The following is a 16,074-nucleotide window of genomic DNA, read 5'->3' on the forward strand; positions in this document are numbered from 1 at the left end:
CTGAGTAGCTGGGATTACAGTCCTGCACCACCGCGCCTGGCTAATTTTTTTTGTATTTTTAGTAGAGACGGGGTTTCACCATGTTGGCCAGGCTGGTCTCGAACTCCTGACCTCAAGTGATCTGCCACCTCAGCCTCCAATTTTTGTTTAAAAAAACAACAACAGCAACAACAAAACCCCTTGATTTAATTTTTTTTTCCCCCAGAGCCTGTCAGGTAAGTTTCTCCGATTATTTCAAATGGAATTTCAGGACTTAGCAGTGATAGCATGATGACGGAAAAATGTTTGGTCGTGCTTTCTTTATGGCTGCAGGAAAAGTGAACACATATTAACAGAAAATGTGGTAGTTGTTTGATTGAATTATAAAGATTTACCAAAACTTTAGTTTCTTTCCTTTTTAGGGTGGGGAATTTAGGACAGTGGATAACTGTTCTGTTCCTGTTATGTATCCTTGACAGATTAATGCTAAATTCTGTGGCACAGGACTTTCCAACAGCTAAAGAACTCAAATATTATTAATTTACTAAATGCCTTATGAAAGTAGTAACTAAATGGTATTTGTTGTCTGTGAAGGGGTGGCCTGCCCCTCCACACCTGTGGGTGTTTCTCGTAAGGCGGAACGAGAGACTTGAGAAAAGAAATAAGACACAGAGACAAAGTATAGAGAAAGAAAAGCGGGGGCCCAGGGGACAGGCGCTCAGCTTCCAGAGGACCCACGCCGGCACCGGTCTCTGAGTTCCCTTAGTATTTATTGATAATTATCTTTACCATCTTAAAGACAGGGGAGTGGCAGGACAATAGGATCAAAGAAAAAGAGGAAATCGGCAGTAAGACATATGAACAAAAATCTCTGTGACATGAATAAGTTTAAAGGAAAATGTTGTGCCTTGAGATGCATATGCAAACATCTCCATAAACCTTTTAGTAGCATTGTTTCAGTCTATCACATGGGGAGAAACCTTAGACAACACCTAGCTTTCCTAGGCAGAGGTCCCTGCGACCTTTGGCCATGTACGTGTCCCTGGGTAGTTGAAATTAAGAGAATGGTGATAACTTAACCAGCAAGCTGCCTTCAGGCATTTGTTTAACAAAGACACATCCTGCACAGCCCAAAATCCATTAAACCTTGAGTCACCGCAGCATGTCTCTTGCAAGGACAAGGTTGGGGGTAGGGTCACAGATGAACAGTATCTCAAATACAGAACAAAATGGAGTCTCTTATGTCTACTTCTTTCTATATAGACACAGTAACAGGCTGATCTCTCTTCCTTTTCCCCACATTTTCCCCTTTTCTTTCCAACAAAACTACCATTGTCATCATGACACTGAGATTACATACTTCACAAAGTAATAGAATATTACAAAGCAAGTGGAGGCAGGATGAGATCATAGGATGGTGTTAAAATTAAAAATGAAATTTTGGGCACGCATTGTCATGGATAACATCTTATCAGAAAACAGGGTTTGAGAGCAGAGAACCTGTCTGACCAAAATTTATTAGGTAGGAATTTCCTCATCCTAATAAGCCTGGGAGCGCTACAGGAGGCCGGGGCTTATTTCATCCCTTCGGCTTCAACCATAAAAGGCGGCACGCCTCCAAGGGGGTCGTTTATAGGCCTACCCTCAGAGCGCATTCTCTTTCTCAGGGATGTTCCTTGCTGAGAAAAAGAATTCAGCGCTATTTCTCCTATTTGCATTTAAAAAGAGAAGAAATATGGCTCTGTTCCGTCCGGCTCACCAGCGGCCAGTTCAAGGTTGCCTCTCTTGTTCCCTGAACGTTGCTATTATCTTATTCTTTCTTCAAGATGCCCAGATTTCATATTGTTCAAACACACATGCTCCACAGACAATTTGTGCAGTTTAAGGCAATCATCACAGGGTCCTGAAGTGACATATACCCTCAGTTTACAAAGAAGATGATGGAATTTAAGAGATTAAAGTAAAGACAGACATAAGAAATTACAAAAGTATTAACTTTGGAGAACTAATAAATGTCCATGAAATCTTCACATTTTATGTTTTTCTGCCGTGGCTTCAGCCAGTCCCTGCATTCAAAGTCCCTGACTTCCTGCAACATTCTCCCTCCCTTTTCCTCTATATAAATGTGCCATGGCGATGAAGGCTTGTTCATTCTCTCGATTCTGACGCAGGATTCTTCGACTGGTCTGGCACACTAAAAACAAGCCGATTAAACAGAGACACATAATTCCAAAATTTACTGCAGTAGAGTTTCCAATAGACTTAATCCAAGTCGTGGGGTTTGATCCATAAAGATTTTTTGCCACTTGATCTAACGCCTCAGCTCCAGGCACAAGATTTAAGTGACTTTGAGAGGCTTCAAAAATTTGTTCTTTTAATTTAGAAATGTCTAAAGTGAGATTATCTTCTCTTCCCTGTAGATGGCGTCTAACCATGTCCCAGTGATGTTTAGACTCATTATAAACTTGGGGTGTAATACAAAAATCTGACGTATTCCAGTCACACTGTAACTGGAAACGATGTTCCAAGCTCATGAGTCTATCTCCCATCCAAATGACAGTTTGTCTAAGATCATTAATTTGATTTGCCAATTTTTGATCAATGCCAGATTGTGAATTCCACAACCTTGTGGAATTCTTTTGCCAATTGTCAACAAAGCTTACTGTCTGAACAGAAGAGTGCAATGCAACTCCTGCCACAGTGGCTGTAGCTGTGACTGCAGTTAATCCCATAATCACTGCAATTAAAGTAAAAATGAATCTTTTGGATCTATTTAAAACGCCTTTTAATACTTAAGTCAAAATATGGATGGATGGTGAGGCCTCCCATGGTCGGTCCATGGACACAGGGATCCACACGCCTTCTCTTGCTCTCACCAGCAGAATACGGTGCTGCCAATCAAAAGTCGAATCAATGCAAGTAAACAATCTGCAATTTTCACAAGTTATAGTTTGGGAGTCTGGTTTAATAACTATATTTCCTATGACTAACATATAAGGGGGCTTTACACAACTTTGTAAAGGAACTGTTAGACTGGAATTTAGGTTGATAGAGTAAAATGGCTTATAATCTCTTGTTTCTATAGTTTGATTTCCAGACCAAATTCTAAGGCGGTATGAAGCCACAGTAAGTCTCCATAATTCTGGATGTTCAGGACCAAAAACAGGACTTATCATTTTTGGTCTTGGAGTAGAGATTCCCTTTTCTCCCCATATCCAAGGGTAGAAAGACTGCAATTTTTTGTGCTTCTGTTTGTCTAAATTTTCCGTTAAGTCACTATCAACAGTTGGACTCACTAGTGCACTGGGACAGAACTGAGTTTGTCCTGTGCAATTGTGGTAGAATTGACCTCTAGGTGCCCAATCTATAACAGTTCCAAATGTATTGTTTTGTAATATCACTGCACTATCAGCCACACATTCTTCCCAAACTAAATCTTTTGATTCTCTGGAAATCTCCTTGGGGCAAGGTTTCCCTTTTGGCCTAAATTTTAATGATCTTTGATAAGAAAAGTCTTGTAAATAGTTTACCTGTGGTTTGAGTGACATTCCGCTTACCATGTGATAAGTAAATCTACTGGTGGGACTGACAGTAGGTACTTCTACCAACCAATTTTGAATAGCAGGCATTAAACATCCTGGTGCTCTCCCTAGGCAAATAGGAGGATAACGATACCCAATGGAAATATTTATCATCATTCCTTCTTCCTCCGGTTTGGCAGTGCAACGATCATCTGTGGGACCAGGTACCCACACACTATTATTAACATATACTTCAATAGGATTATCCATCCATGTAACTGCCCGAATTAAGGGCGGGAAAGGCACATAGGCCCAGTAGGTATAATTAGCTGCAGCTGCTCCTGCAGGCATGGGGAGACTTACCACCGTTGATACAATCATTAAAGCTGTAAGCAGCATTTTTTCTGGGGTTTGTGTCACCTTTGTGCTAGCTAGGCTTTTTCCAGCTAACGGTGTCAGCTTCTTTAATTGTGCCCAGGTCGGCAGCTCCGCCTTCTTGGTGCGTGGTGACTTCATCTGTTCTTCTGATGCCATCACTTGGTTCATCATGCGAGTCAATGGTGCTCGATTGCGGTGTTTCTGTCTCCGTGGAGGCGCTTTTCTTTGCATCTCCAATGGGTTCATTGTAGAACTTCAAATGTCTAGTGGGTATCCAAACAGGAAGCTGATTTTCTCCTGGTGAAACACAAGCAAAACCTCTTCCCCAGGTTATCACCTTCCCTATTTCCCATGTCTTATTTTTGTTGTCTTTCCACCAAATCAGTTTTCCTTCATGTGGACTGTTCTTTTTACCAGTAAGATGTTGTTCTGCAGAAGTAGTAGTCTGATTTCTATAAATGTTTAAAAAATTTAAAGTATAGAGTGCTAGATTAAGCTGCATCTGAGGAGTGGTACACTCCTTACTGTCTCCCCCTTTTTTTTGTTTAATTAACTGAGTTTTGAGTGTTCTATTAGTTCTTTCAACTATGGCCTGTCCTTGGGAATTATAAGGAATTCCTGTTGTATGTGTAATATTCCACTGATTTAAGAATTTTTGGAAAGCTTTACTATAATAACCTGGTCCATTGTCAGTTTTAATTTTTTCTGGAACTCCCATTACAGCAAAACAAGATAATAAATGTTTTTTAACATGGGAAGTGCTTTCTCCTGTCTGGCATGTTGCCCATATGAAATGTGAATAAGTATCAACTGTTACATGAACATATGATAATTTTCCAAATGAAGGTACATGGGTAACATCCATTTGCCATAATGCATTAGGACACAGACCTCTGGGATTAACTCCTGCCTCTTGAGTGGGCAGGTGTAGTACTTGACACTGGGTGCAGTGTTGTACAATATCTTTTGCCTGTTTCCATGTGACATCAAATTTGTTTTTTAATCCTGCTGCATTTACATGAGTCAAAGCATGAAGTTCTTGTGCTTTTAAGAATGCAGAGGATACCAGTAAGTCAGCTTGTTGATTTGCTATAGTTAAAGGTCCTGGTAAATTAGTGTGTGCTCGAATATGAGTAATATAAAATGGGAAATTTCTTTTTCTTACAGTTTGTTGTAATAAATTGAACAACTGGTTTAACTGATCATCCATGCTATATTTAATTAGAGCTGTCTCAACATCCCTTGTAGCCTGTACTACATATGCAGAATCTGATATAATATTAACAGTTTGATTAAAATCTTGTAACACTGTAATGACTGCAACCAACTCTGCCCTTTGAGCTGATTGATACTGGGTTTTGATTACTCGCTCTTTTGGTCCCTTGTAAGCCGCTTTTCCATAGCTGGAACCATCAGTAAATACTGTCAGAGCATTTTCTAAAGGCTCATGTCTGGTAATTTTAGGTAAAATCCAAGTAGTCAATTTTAAAAACTGGAAGATTTTTGTTTTTGGGTAGTGATTATCAATAACTCCCAAAAAATTAGCAAGGCCAATCTGCCATGCACCAGAATTGATAAAGGCTTGCCTAACTTGTTCCTTGGTTAAAGGAACAGCTATTTTGTCTGGGTCATTACCACATAATTTTATTATTCGTAATCTTGCCTGACCAATTAATGTAGCTATTTGATCCAAGTACAATGTAAAAGTCTTAATTGTACTGTGAGGAAGAAATGACCACTCCACAAGATCAGTATTTTGAATAATGATGCCTGTTGGAGAATGTGTAGTAGCAAAAATTAAAAGTTGGAGCGGGGCTAAAGGATCTATTCTACTTATTTGCGCTGACTGGATTTTTTTTTCCACTAATTTAATTTCTTTTGTTGCTTCTGGGGTTAATATTCTTTTACTATTTAAGTCTGGATCTCCTCTTAGGATAGAGAACAAATTTGACATGGCATAAGTAGGAATGCCTAGAGTTGGCCAAATCCAATTAATATCACCTTTATAGTCTGAATTAACCACACCAGTATGAATTTGAACTCCTTTTAGATTTAAACTTGATCTTCCTAAGATTAGTCCTACAGTCCCCTCAGGCAATGGACCGTATACCCCTGTGGGGATTTTTCGAGGAGGCTCCCCTGGAAGCAGAGAGACTGCTTGTATGGTGCATAAATCTACTGCTGCACTGCCGCTTGTGGCGGGGGATAATTGCTGTATTGTGATAACTGGCTTATTCCCTGAGACACTTGTGGCAGTGGGGGTTGTTGTTCCTGAAAACCCTGAGGAACAAAGGGCTGAATTTTGAATGCCCCAGTTTGTTGCGGGGCCTGAGGCTGGCCCCTCCTCTCGTTTCCTGACAGTGGTTGCCCATTTTTATCAAATTTAGAACGACATTGATCAGCCCAATGTTTTCCCTTTTTACATCTTGGACATAGGCCAGGTGGCTCTTTATCTGTTCTTGTAGTAGCTTGAGTAGTTACATTTTGTTTATTTGAGACTAGGCAATTCTTTTTTAGATGACCAATTTGACCACAATTATAACATCTTCCCCCAAATGTTCTAACCTGTCCTCCTAAAGCAACTCCTGTGATTGCTTGAGCCATAAGCATAGCTTTATGCATAGCTCCTCCAATTCCATCGCAGGCTTTAACGTACTCTGAGATTACATCTGATCCTGCGGGAACTCCTCCTTTTAGTGGCTTAATGGCTGATTGACAATCAGGATTGGCGTTTTCATATGCCATTAACTCCACTATGACCTTACGGGCATTTTCATCGGTAATTGACTTTTGAGCAGCATCCTGAAGTCTTGCTACAAAATCAGGGTAGGGCTCTTTAGAGCCTTGTCTTACTGTATTAAAGGAGGGGCAGGCGGTTCCTGGGTCTTGGATTTTCTCCCAGGCCCTAAGGCGGATAGCCCTAATTTGCTCAATGGCCTCATTTGGCATTATTACTTGTTGGTCAACAGTGCTCCAATTTTGACCTATTCCTAATAGTTGATCTGCATCTATGTCAATTGGAGGATTGGCAGTCCTATTTTTTCGGACCTGTACTTGTGCCCCATCAATCCACCAAGTCTTAAATTGTAAAAATTGAGAGGGTGAGAGTGAGGATTTTGCCAGAATCTCCCAATCATAAGGAATGAGTCTATGTCCATGAGCAATGGAATCTAATAATGTTCTCATGTAAGGAGAGTTGGGTCCATACTGTTTTACTCCCTCTTTCATTTGTTTTAGCATTTTTATAGAAAAAGACTTATATCTGGCTTCAGCTACGGGAAGCTCTCCCTCTTGGGCCCCTTCTCCAGGTGGTCTTGCTTCTAATATTACTGGGAATTGCCACGCCTCAATATCTCCTTGTTTTCTTGCCTCATCAATAATTTTATGTAACGCACTACCCTGTGTACTAGGCGGTGCTGTAGGATTAAGTCTCATGGTGGGCGGCTGAGGATATGGCACCCTGCCCTGTGGCGCTGGAAATGTTCCTGGCTGTCCATACAGATTTTCTGGGGGCTGCCGATACTGCAGTTCAGCTGGCGGCCAGTATTGATAGGCTACTGGCGGCTGGGTCTTATTTTCTACCGGCTGATATTGTGGACACTGCATTTGGATTGGCATTGCCATGATGGAGACTTTATCTTTTTCTATTTGATCTTCTTTTGGAATTTGTACTTGTTTAACCTGCATTTGAGGTTGTAAAGTTATAGGTATCTGAGCTGCTGGAAGAGGAGCTGGCCATCGTGGTCTAGACTCTGATGGCTCTGCTAATTCTGGATCTTTTTCCTCTAATTTTAACGTTTCAGGATATATTACCTCCTGTAATTGATTATTGTCAACATTTTGCGTTGACTGAGCCATTACCGGCTCTGATACACATTCACAGTGTGAACTTTCCTTTCCTTTCCGGGATTCTATCCCTGCCTCTTTTTCACAATCTACTGCACAGCTTTTAGGGACATCAGAAATTGGAACGCTATCTTCTTCTGTTTGAAATGGTTCTAAAGCTACTTTAATAATGACCCAATCATTCCATACTGTAAGCGGAATGTTTTTACCTTCCCTACTTGCTTGTTTTAATTCTTTGCCAATTTTTTCCCAGTCTTTTAGATCTAAAGTTCCCTGTTCCGGAAACCATGGACAAAACTGCTCTATTGTTTGAAATAGCGTAATTAGATTTTTGGTAGAGACTTTAACTCCCCCTCTCTTTAAGAGAATTTTAATAAAGCTGCGATAAGAGGCATATTTACTCTTAGTTTGCCCCATTGTTACCCTAGGTTCTTCCGAGCGCACAAGCTTGCCGCAAGGCTGACGTACTCGGGAGTCTCTCGTTGACTTGTCCTCAATGACCACGCTCCAGCGTACCTTCACCTTAGAGAAAAGCTTCCACGTTGGGCACCAGATGAAGGGGTGGCCTGCCCCTCCACACCTGTGGGTGTTTCTCGTAAGGCGGAACGAGAGACTTGAGAAAAGAAATAAGACACAGAGACAAAGTATAGAGAAAGAAAAGCGGGGGCCCAGGGGCCGGCGCTTAGCTTCCAGAGGACCCACGCCGGCACCGGTCTCTCAGTTCCCTTAGTATTTATTGATAATTATCTTTACCATCTTAAAGACGGGAGTGGCAGGACAATAGGATCAAAGAAAAAGAGGAAATCGGCAGTAAGACATATGAACAAAAATCTCTGTGACATGAATAAGTTTAAAGGAAAATGTTGTGCCTTGAGATGCATATGCAAACATCTCCATAAACCTTTTAGTAGCATTGTTTCAGTCTATCACATGGGGAGAAACCTTAGACAACACCTAGCTTTCCTAGGCAGAGGTCCCTGGGTAGTTGAAATTAAGAGAATGGTGATAACTTTTAACCAGCAAGCTGCCTTCAGGCATTTGTTTAACAAAGACACATCCTGCACAGCCCAAAATCCATTAAACCTTGAGTCACCGCAGCATGTCTCTTGCAAGGACAAGGTTGGGGGTAGGGTCACAGATGAACAGTATCTCAAATACAGAACAAAATGGAGTCTCTTATGTCTACTTCTTTCTATATAGACACAGTAACAGGCTGATCTCTCTTCCTTTTCCCCACAGTCTGAAATGGATAGATACTTGTGCTTTTACTATTTAACTTTATTTTTTATTTTTTTGAGATCGAGTTTCACTCTTTTTTTTTTTTGAGACGGAGTCTTGCTCTGTTGCCCAGGCTGGAGTGCAGTAGCCTGATCTCAGCTCACTGCAAGCTCCGCCTCCTGGGTTTACACCATTCTCCTGCCTCAGCCTCCCGAGTAGCTGGGACTACAGGCGCCCGCCACTTCGCCCGGCTAGTTTTTTTTTTGTATTTTTTAGTAGAGACGGGGTTTCACCATATTAGCCAGTATCGTCTCGATCTCCTGACCTCGTGATCCGCCCGTCTCGGCCTCCCAAAGTGCTGGGATTACAGGCTTGAGCCACCGCGCCCAGCTGGAGTTTCACTCTTGTTGTCCAGGCTGGAGTTCAATGGCGTGATCTCGGCTTACCGCTACCTCTGCCTCCCGGTTTTAAGTAATTCTCCTGCCTCAGCCCCCCGAGTAGCTGGGATTATAGGCATGCACCACCACGCCGGGCTAATTTTGTATTTTTAGTAGATACAGGGTTTCTCCATGTTGATCAGGTTGGTCTCGAACTCCCAACCTCAAATGATCCTCCCACCTTGGCCTCCCAAAGTGCTGGGATTACAGGCATAAGCCACCACTCCCAGCTTACCTTTATTTTTTATTTATGTATTTTTTTGAGATGGAATCTTGCTTTGGTGCCTAGGCTGGAGTGTAATGGCAGAATCTTGGCTTACTGCAAGCATCATCTCCCAGATTCAAGTGATTCTTGTGCCTCAGGCTCCTGATTAGCTGAGATTACAGGCGCCCACCACCACGGGCGTGGTGGCCCACACCTGTAGTCCCAGCTAACTTGGGAGGCTGAGTCAGGAGAATCACTTGAACCTGGAAAGTGTAGGTTACAGTGAGCCAAGGTCGTGCCACTGCACTCCAGTCTGGGTGACAGAGTGAGACTTCGTCTCTAAATAAATAAATACTAACTAAACTAACTAATAAATAAATACTAACTAAACCAAGTAACTATCCATGTAAGGCATGGGAGGGAAGTGAATGGCCTTGAGTGGGGTGGAGAGGCCTGAGGCCGGTGACTCCCAGTTGAGGCCAATCTTGAGCCTGCAATGGGAGGTTGTTGAAGGCCCACTTAAACTGGTTCTTCCTGGAAGCCTCCCCCGCAGGTGTCCCAACTTGATCAGTCCAGCCATGGGAGGAGGCTTTTATACTGAGAGAAGCTACAGAGCATTAGAAAGCTGAGGCGGTTGGGGTGATTCCCTGTTTGAGGTTGTATTTCTTACTGTTGTGGGGCTGTCGCTAGACATTCTCAAGTAAAATAAATCTGGATTCAGCTAAGTGACTTCATTTTAAAGGGGAAAGCATCAAGTATAAGATCTGAGGCATCCCAGCCGGGCCCAGTGACTCACAACAGTGAAACTGGGTCTCAAAAAAAAAAAAAAAAAAGATCTGTGGCATCTCTTAGGTTGGGCGGAAAAGTTCTTTTCTTGCTAAGGGAAGAGCTACCAAGATTAGAAGGAAGATGCGAAGGGGAGGGCAGGATGGAGGATGAGAATCAGATTTTTTTTTTTTTTGAGTTGAAGTCTCGAGAGCTCTGTTGCCCATGCTGGAGTGCGGTGGCATGATCTCGGCTCACTGCAACCTCCATCTCCTGGGTTTAAGTGATTTTCCTGCCTCAGCCTCCCAAATAGCTGAGACTACAGGCGCAGGCCACTACACCTGGCTAATTTTTTGTGTTTTTGTAGAGATGAAGTTTCACCATGTTAGCCAGGATGGTCTCAATCTCCTGACCTCATGATCCACCCACCTCGGCCTCCCAAAGTGCTGGGATTATAGGCATGAGCCACCATGCCTGGCTGAGAATCAGATTTTAGATGAGAGAATGTTTTACTCTGACCTAAGTCTGTTCTTCAAATGGGTTATGAAGGAGGGGTTTTATGCTGGCTCAGGCTCAGGATGGGTCAAAGTTCACAGTCCTAGAGCAAGGAGAGAAGCTTTTCTTTAGTTGTATTTTGTTCAGTATGATCAGCGAAGACAAAACTGCTCAGCTAATCATAAGACAAAAAATGGGAATTTGTAGGTTCTTTATCTGGCCGAGTTATAGTTTAGAAAAGCGGGGAGGGGCATAATCTATGTAAGCAAAGGGTGCATTTGTTTTGTTTTGTTTTGTTTTGTGGCTGCTTGTCCAGAACACAAAGAACTGGGCTTGGGGAGTTGAGGTGATTTTCTGTCATCTTACTTATTTACCAGAGTTACAGGGCTTGGGTAAAATTCAACATTCAAACCTAGCATTGGCTGATCAGCTATGCTCCCACTGCTGAGCATGTAACAAAATTCCAAGCTCCCCAAGAGAAGGTAAGAGTTAAGCAAATACTATACTTTTTCCATAAACAGTTTATACACACTCAGCACCTGTTGTTAGTTATGTTGGTGGAGACCCTCTATAAATCCAGTGCCAGAGTACGTGAAGGATCCAACTTTGTTAACCAGCATCTGTAAATATATACAATCTCAGGACTCCTCTTCTTGCACAGTGAGTAGTAGGACTTTGTCATGACAGGAATTACAGACCCACTATAAAGTGGACATTAGGGATGATCCTGGCAATAAAATTCATTCATTTAAGTCATCAAAAAGACACTTGTTCCTATTTGACTTGTTAACCAGCATCTGTAAATATATACAATCTCAGGACTCCTCTTCTTGCACAGTGAGTAGTAGGACTTTGTCATGACAGGAATTACAGACCCACTATAAAGTGGACATTAGGGATGATCCTGGCAATAAAATTCATTCATTTAAGTCATCAAAAAGACACTTGTTCCTATTTGACTATTATTTATACAACAACATTCAATTCTAGCATCAGAATTGCTGTGTTGGAGAAAGTGTGGACAGAGAATAAGGGTGGATTTACCATGTTATTGAATCATTGCTTAGAAACAATAGTATCATGCAAAGTTTATGAAGTGGGTGTAAATTTTTGGTACTGTCAGTCTCAACCTTCCTCATTCGTACATATGGGATGTTTCAGGATTCAGTTGCCTTTGAGGATGTGGCTGTGAACTTCACCCGGGAAGAGTGGGCTTTGCTGGGTCCATCACAGAAGACTCTGTATAGAGATGTGATGTGGGAAACCATTAGGAACCTGGACTGTATAGGTAAAAATGACATTATGTCTTCACTTAGTCAATTAAAGACATTTTTTTCTTGGTCACCAATGCCGTTGAATGAATTGAAATATGGAAAGGGGATATAGTTGACCCTTCAACAACACAGGGTTAAGGGATGCCGGGTCCCCAACCAGTTGTACATATTCCTGTAACTTTTTGTTTACCACAACTTACCCTTCAGTTGTCTGGTCACAAAAACAATTGATTAACACATATTTTGTCTGTCACATGTATTGCATACTATATTCTCACAATAGTGTAAGCTAGAGAAAATAAATGTTAAGAAAATCATAAATACATAAAAATGTATTTACTGTGCATTAAGTTGAAATGGATCATCATAAAGGTTTTCATCCTCATTATCTTCTCATTGAGTAGGCTGAGTAAGAGGAGCGATTGGTCTTGGTGTCCCAGGGGTAGCAGAGACTGAAGAAAATTTGTATATAAGTGGACTTGTGAGCCAGGTGTGGTGGCTCATGCCTGTAATCCCAGCACTTTGGGAGACCAAGGCTGGCAGATCACCTGAGGTCGGGAGTTCGAAACCCACCTGAAACCCCGTCTCTACTAAAAATCCAAAAATTAGCTGGGCATGGTGGTGCACACCTGTAGTCCCAGCTACTTGGGAGGCTGAGGCAGGAGAATGGCTTGAACCTGGGAGGCAGAGGTTGCAGTGAACGGAGATTGCACCACTGCACTCTAGCCTGGTGACAGAGCGGGACTCCATCTTAAAAATACAAAATAAGTGGACTTGTGAGGTACACACCTATGTTGTTCAAGTGTCAGCTATAATTCAGTGAATAAATCATGCATGATTCCATTATACATAAAATCTTATAGTGTTTTTAGAATTTTATAATAATCTACAGTGTTTTTTCTGTGTCCACCTTTTAGGAATGAAATGGGAAGACACAGACATTGAAGATCAGCACAAAAATCCCAGGAGGAGCCTAAGGTAATTTGCACTCACAAGAGAAAGACATGTATCTGTGGAGCAATTCTTAGGATGACAGGAAATTATACAACTAGGCAAAGAAAATGAACAAGCCCAGTATAAATTTATTCCTAGAAAATTTTCTCCAGAAACATATACTTAAATGTGACATAGCTATTCAGTGTTTGCAAAAATAGTTCCCTTAGAAATAATATGAAGAATTTGGCCAGGCGCAGTGGACCACACCTGTAATCCCAGCAGTTTGGGAGGCCAAGGTGGGCAATCACAAAGTCCAGAGATTGAGACCATCCTGGCCAACATGATGAAACCCCGTCTCTACTAAAAATACAAAAATTAGCTGGGCATGGTGGTGCATGCCTGTAGTCCCAGTTACTCAGGAGGCTGGGGCAGGAGAAATACTTGAACCTGGGAGGTGGAGGTTGCAGTGAGCCGAGATCGCACTGCTGCACTCCAGCCTGGCAACAGAGCGAGACTCCGTCTCAAAAAAAAAAAAAAAAAAAGAATTCCATGTGTTTATCATTGTCAAGAAAACAGCTGGGGTCTAGATATCTTGTACAACGTTCAGTCCATTCACGTTCGAGCAGTGCATGAAACCTACACGTTGCATGGTGATGTAAAATGGAAATCCAGTACCTACTAATAAATATAAAGTCATTTATAAATAAACCTTTATTAATATACTTCTCATGTTTTACAGATGTCTTATCATAGAAAGATTCAGTGAAAGTAGCCAGATTCCAGGTAGTACTGTGAATGAAAAAGCTCATGGAGTAGATCCATGTGAAAGCAGTGTGCATGGAGAAGTCATCATGGGTTGTTCATTCCTTAATTGCTACATCACATTTGATGCTGGACACAAACCAGATGAGTGTCAGGAATATGGAGAAAAGCCACATACACATAAACAATGTGGGACAACCTTCAGTTATCACCACTCTTTTCAAACACAGGAAAGACCTCACACTGAAAAGAAACGCTATGATTGTAAGGAATGTGGGAAAACCTTCAGTTCTTTGGGAAACCTTCGAAGACACATAATAGTACAACGTGGAGGTGGACCTTATATATGTAAGTTGTGTGGGAAAGCCTTTTTTTGGCCTAGTTTATTTCGTATACATGAAAGAACTCACACTGGAGAGAAACCGTATGAATGTAAGCAGTGTTTTAAAGCCTTCCCTATTTACAGTTCCTATCTAAGACATGAAAGAACACACACTGGGGAGAAACCATATGAATGCAAGCACTGTTCTAAAGCCTTCCCTGATTACAGTTCCTATGTAAGACATGAAAGAACTCACACTGGAGAAAAACCCTATAAATGTAAACAATGTGGAAGAGCCTTCAGTGTTTCCAGTTCCCTTCGAATACATGAAAGAACTCACACTGGAGAGAAACCCTATGAATGTCAGCAATGTGGAAGAGCCTTCAGTGTTTCCAGTTCCCTTCGAATACATGAAAGAACTCACACTGGAGAGAAACCCTATGAATGTCAGCAATGTGGGAAAGCATTTCATCATCTGGGAAGCTTTCAAAGACACATGATAAGGCACACTGGAGATGGACCTCATAAATGTAAGATATGTGGGAGAGGCTTTGATTGTCCTAGTTCACTGCAAAGTCATGAAAGAACTCACACTGGAGAGAAACCCTATGAATGCAAGCAGTGTGGAAAAGCATTATCTCATCGCTCAAGCTTTCGAAGTCACATGATAATGCACACTGGAGATGGACCTCATAAATGCAAGGTATGTGGGAAAGCCTTTGTTTATCCCAGTGTATTTCAAAGACATGAAAGGACTCATACTGGTGAGAAACCCTATGAATGTAAGGAATGTGGTAAAGCCTTCCGTATTTCTAGTTCCCTTCGAAGGCATGAAACAACTCACACTGGAGAGAAGCCATATGAGTGTAAGGAATGTGGGAAAGCATTCAGTTGTTTCACATACCTTTCTCAACATAAAAGGATCCACACAGCTGAAAAACCTTATAAGTGTAAAACATATAAGAAAGCCTTCAGTCATTTTGGTAACTTAAAAGCCCATGAAAGGATTCACTCTGGAGAGAAACCGTATGAATGTAAGGAATGCAGGAAAGCATTCTCTTGGCTCACTTGCCTTCTACGACATGAAAGAATTCACACTGGAAAGAAATCTTATGAATGTCAACAATGTGGTAAAGCTTTCACTCGTTCCCGTTTCCTTCGAGGACATGAAAGGATTCACACTGGAGAGAAGATGCATGAATGTAAGGAATGTGGGAAAACACTGAGTTCTCTCAGTTCCTTGCATAGACATAAAAGGACTCACTGGAGAGATACTCAATAAATGTGGGAAAGCATTCATTAGTTTTATTTCATTTCAAAAATGTGAAATCACATAAGAGATAAGCCTCAAGAATGAAAACACAGCCGGGCGCGGTGGCTCAAGCCTGTAATCCCAGCACTTTGGGAGGCCGAGACGGGCGGATCACGAGGTCAGGAGATTGAGACCATCCTGGCTAACACGGTGAAACCCCGTCTCTACTAAAAAATACAAAAAACTAGCCGGGCGAGGTGGCGGGTGCCTGTAGTCCCAGCTAGTCGGGAGGCTGAGGCAGGAGAATGGCGTGAACCTGGGAGGCGGAGCTTGCAGTGAGCTGAGATCCGGCCACTGCACTCCAGCCTGGGCAACAGAGCGAGACTCCGTCTCAAAAAAAAAAAAGAATGAAAACACATGGTAAAGCCTTAAGATGTTTCTTTTGAATATGCTTATCCCTTAACCATTTGTAGGGGATTGGTGTGGCTCCAGACCCCCTAAGCGTACCTAAATCCACAGATGCTATGTCCCTTTTATAAAATGAGATTTGCATGTAACGTATCCACATCCTCCTGCATACTGTAAATCATGCCTAGATTATTTAATTTTTCACCAACCCAAAGCTTTTGTAAAAGTAAAAATAAAAAGTAGGTTACTAAAATACTTCATGTGTTGTAAAAGCTA

General features: G+C 41.8%; 2 protein-coding genes across 6 annotated transcripts in view; one reads left to right on the top strand and one right to left on the bottom strand.

Annotated features, from left to right (window-relative positions):
* LOC103233971 (uncharacterized) overlaps positions 1-15,774 on the top strand; it is a 36,467-nt gene extending 20,693 nt beyond the window's left edge. For 3 of the 5 annotated variants that reach the window (XM_073016899.1, XM_007995388.3, XM_007995384.3), the window contains 3 exons: positions 12,006-12,132; positions 13,036-13,096; positions 13,794-15,774. In XM_073016899.1, the coding sequence (XP_072873000.1) occupies positions 12,099-12,132; positions 13,036-13,096; positions 13,794-15,420 (1,722 nt within the window). In that variant the 5' untranslated portion in view covers positions 12,006-12,098 and the 3' untranslated portion in view covers positions 15,421-15,774. The remainder of the gene's footprint in view (positions 1-12,005; positions 12,133-13,035; positions 13,097-13,793) is intronic. The other 2 variants (XM_073016900.1, XM_037992296.2) reach the window with 1 other exon arrangement.
* Positions 2,957-4,156, bottom strand: LOC119621859 (endogenous retrovirus group K member 5 Env polyprotein-like). The gene is given in 2 exon segments (XM_037992292.2): positions 2,957-3,106; positions 3,108-4,156. Coding segments are annotated over 2 exon segments (1,065 nt in total). The 5' UTR covers positions 4,125-4,156; the 3' UTR covers positions 2,957-3,058.
* Positions 15,775-16,074: the final 300 nt, after the last annotated feature.

This window comes from Chlorocebus sabaeus, chromosome 6, assembly GCF_047675955.1.
Source record: "Chlorocebus sabaeus isolate Y175 chromosome 6, mChlSab1.0.hap1, whole genome shotgun sequence".
NCBI classification, from domain to species: Eukaryota; Metazoa; Chordata; class Mammalia; order Primates; family Cercopithecidae; genus Chlorocebus; species Chlorocebus sabaeus.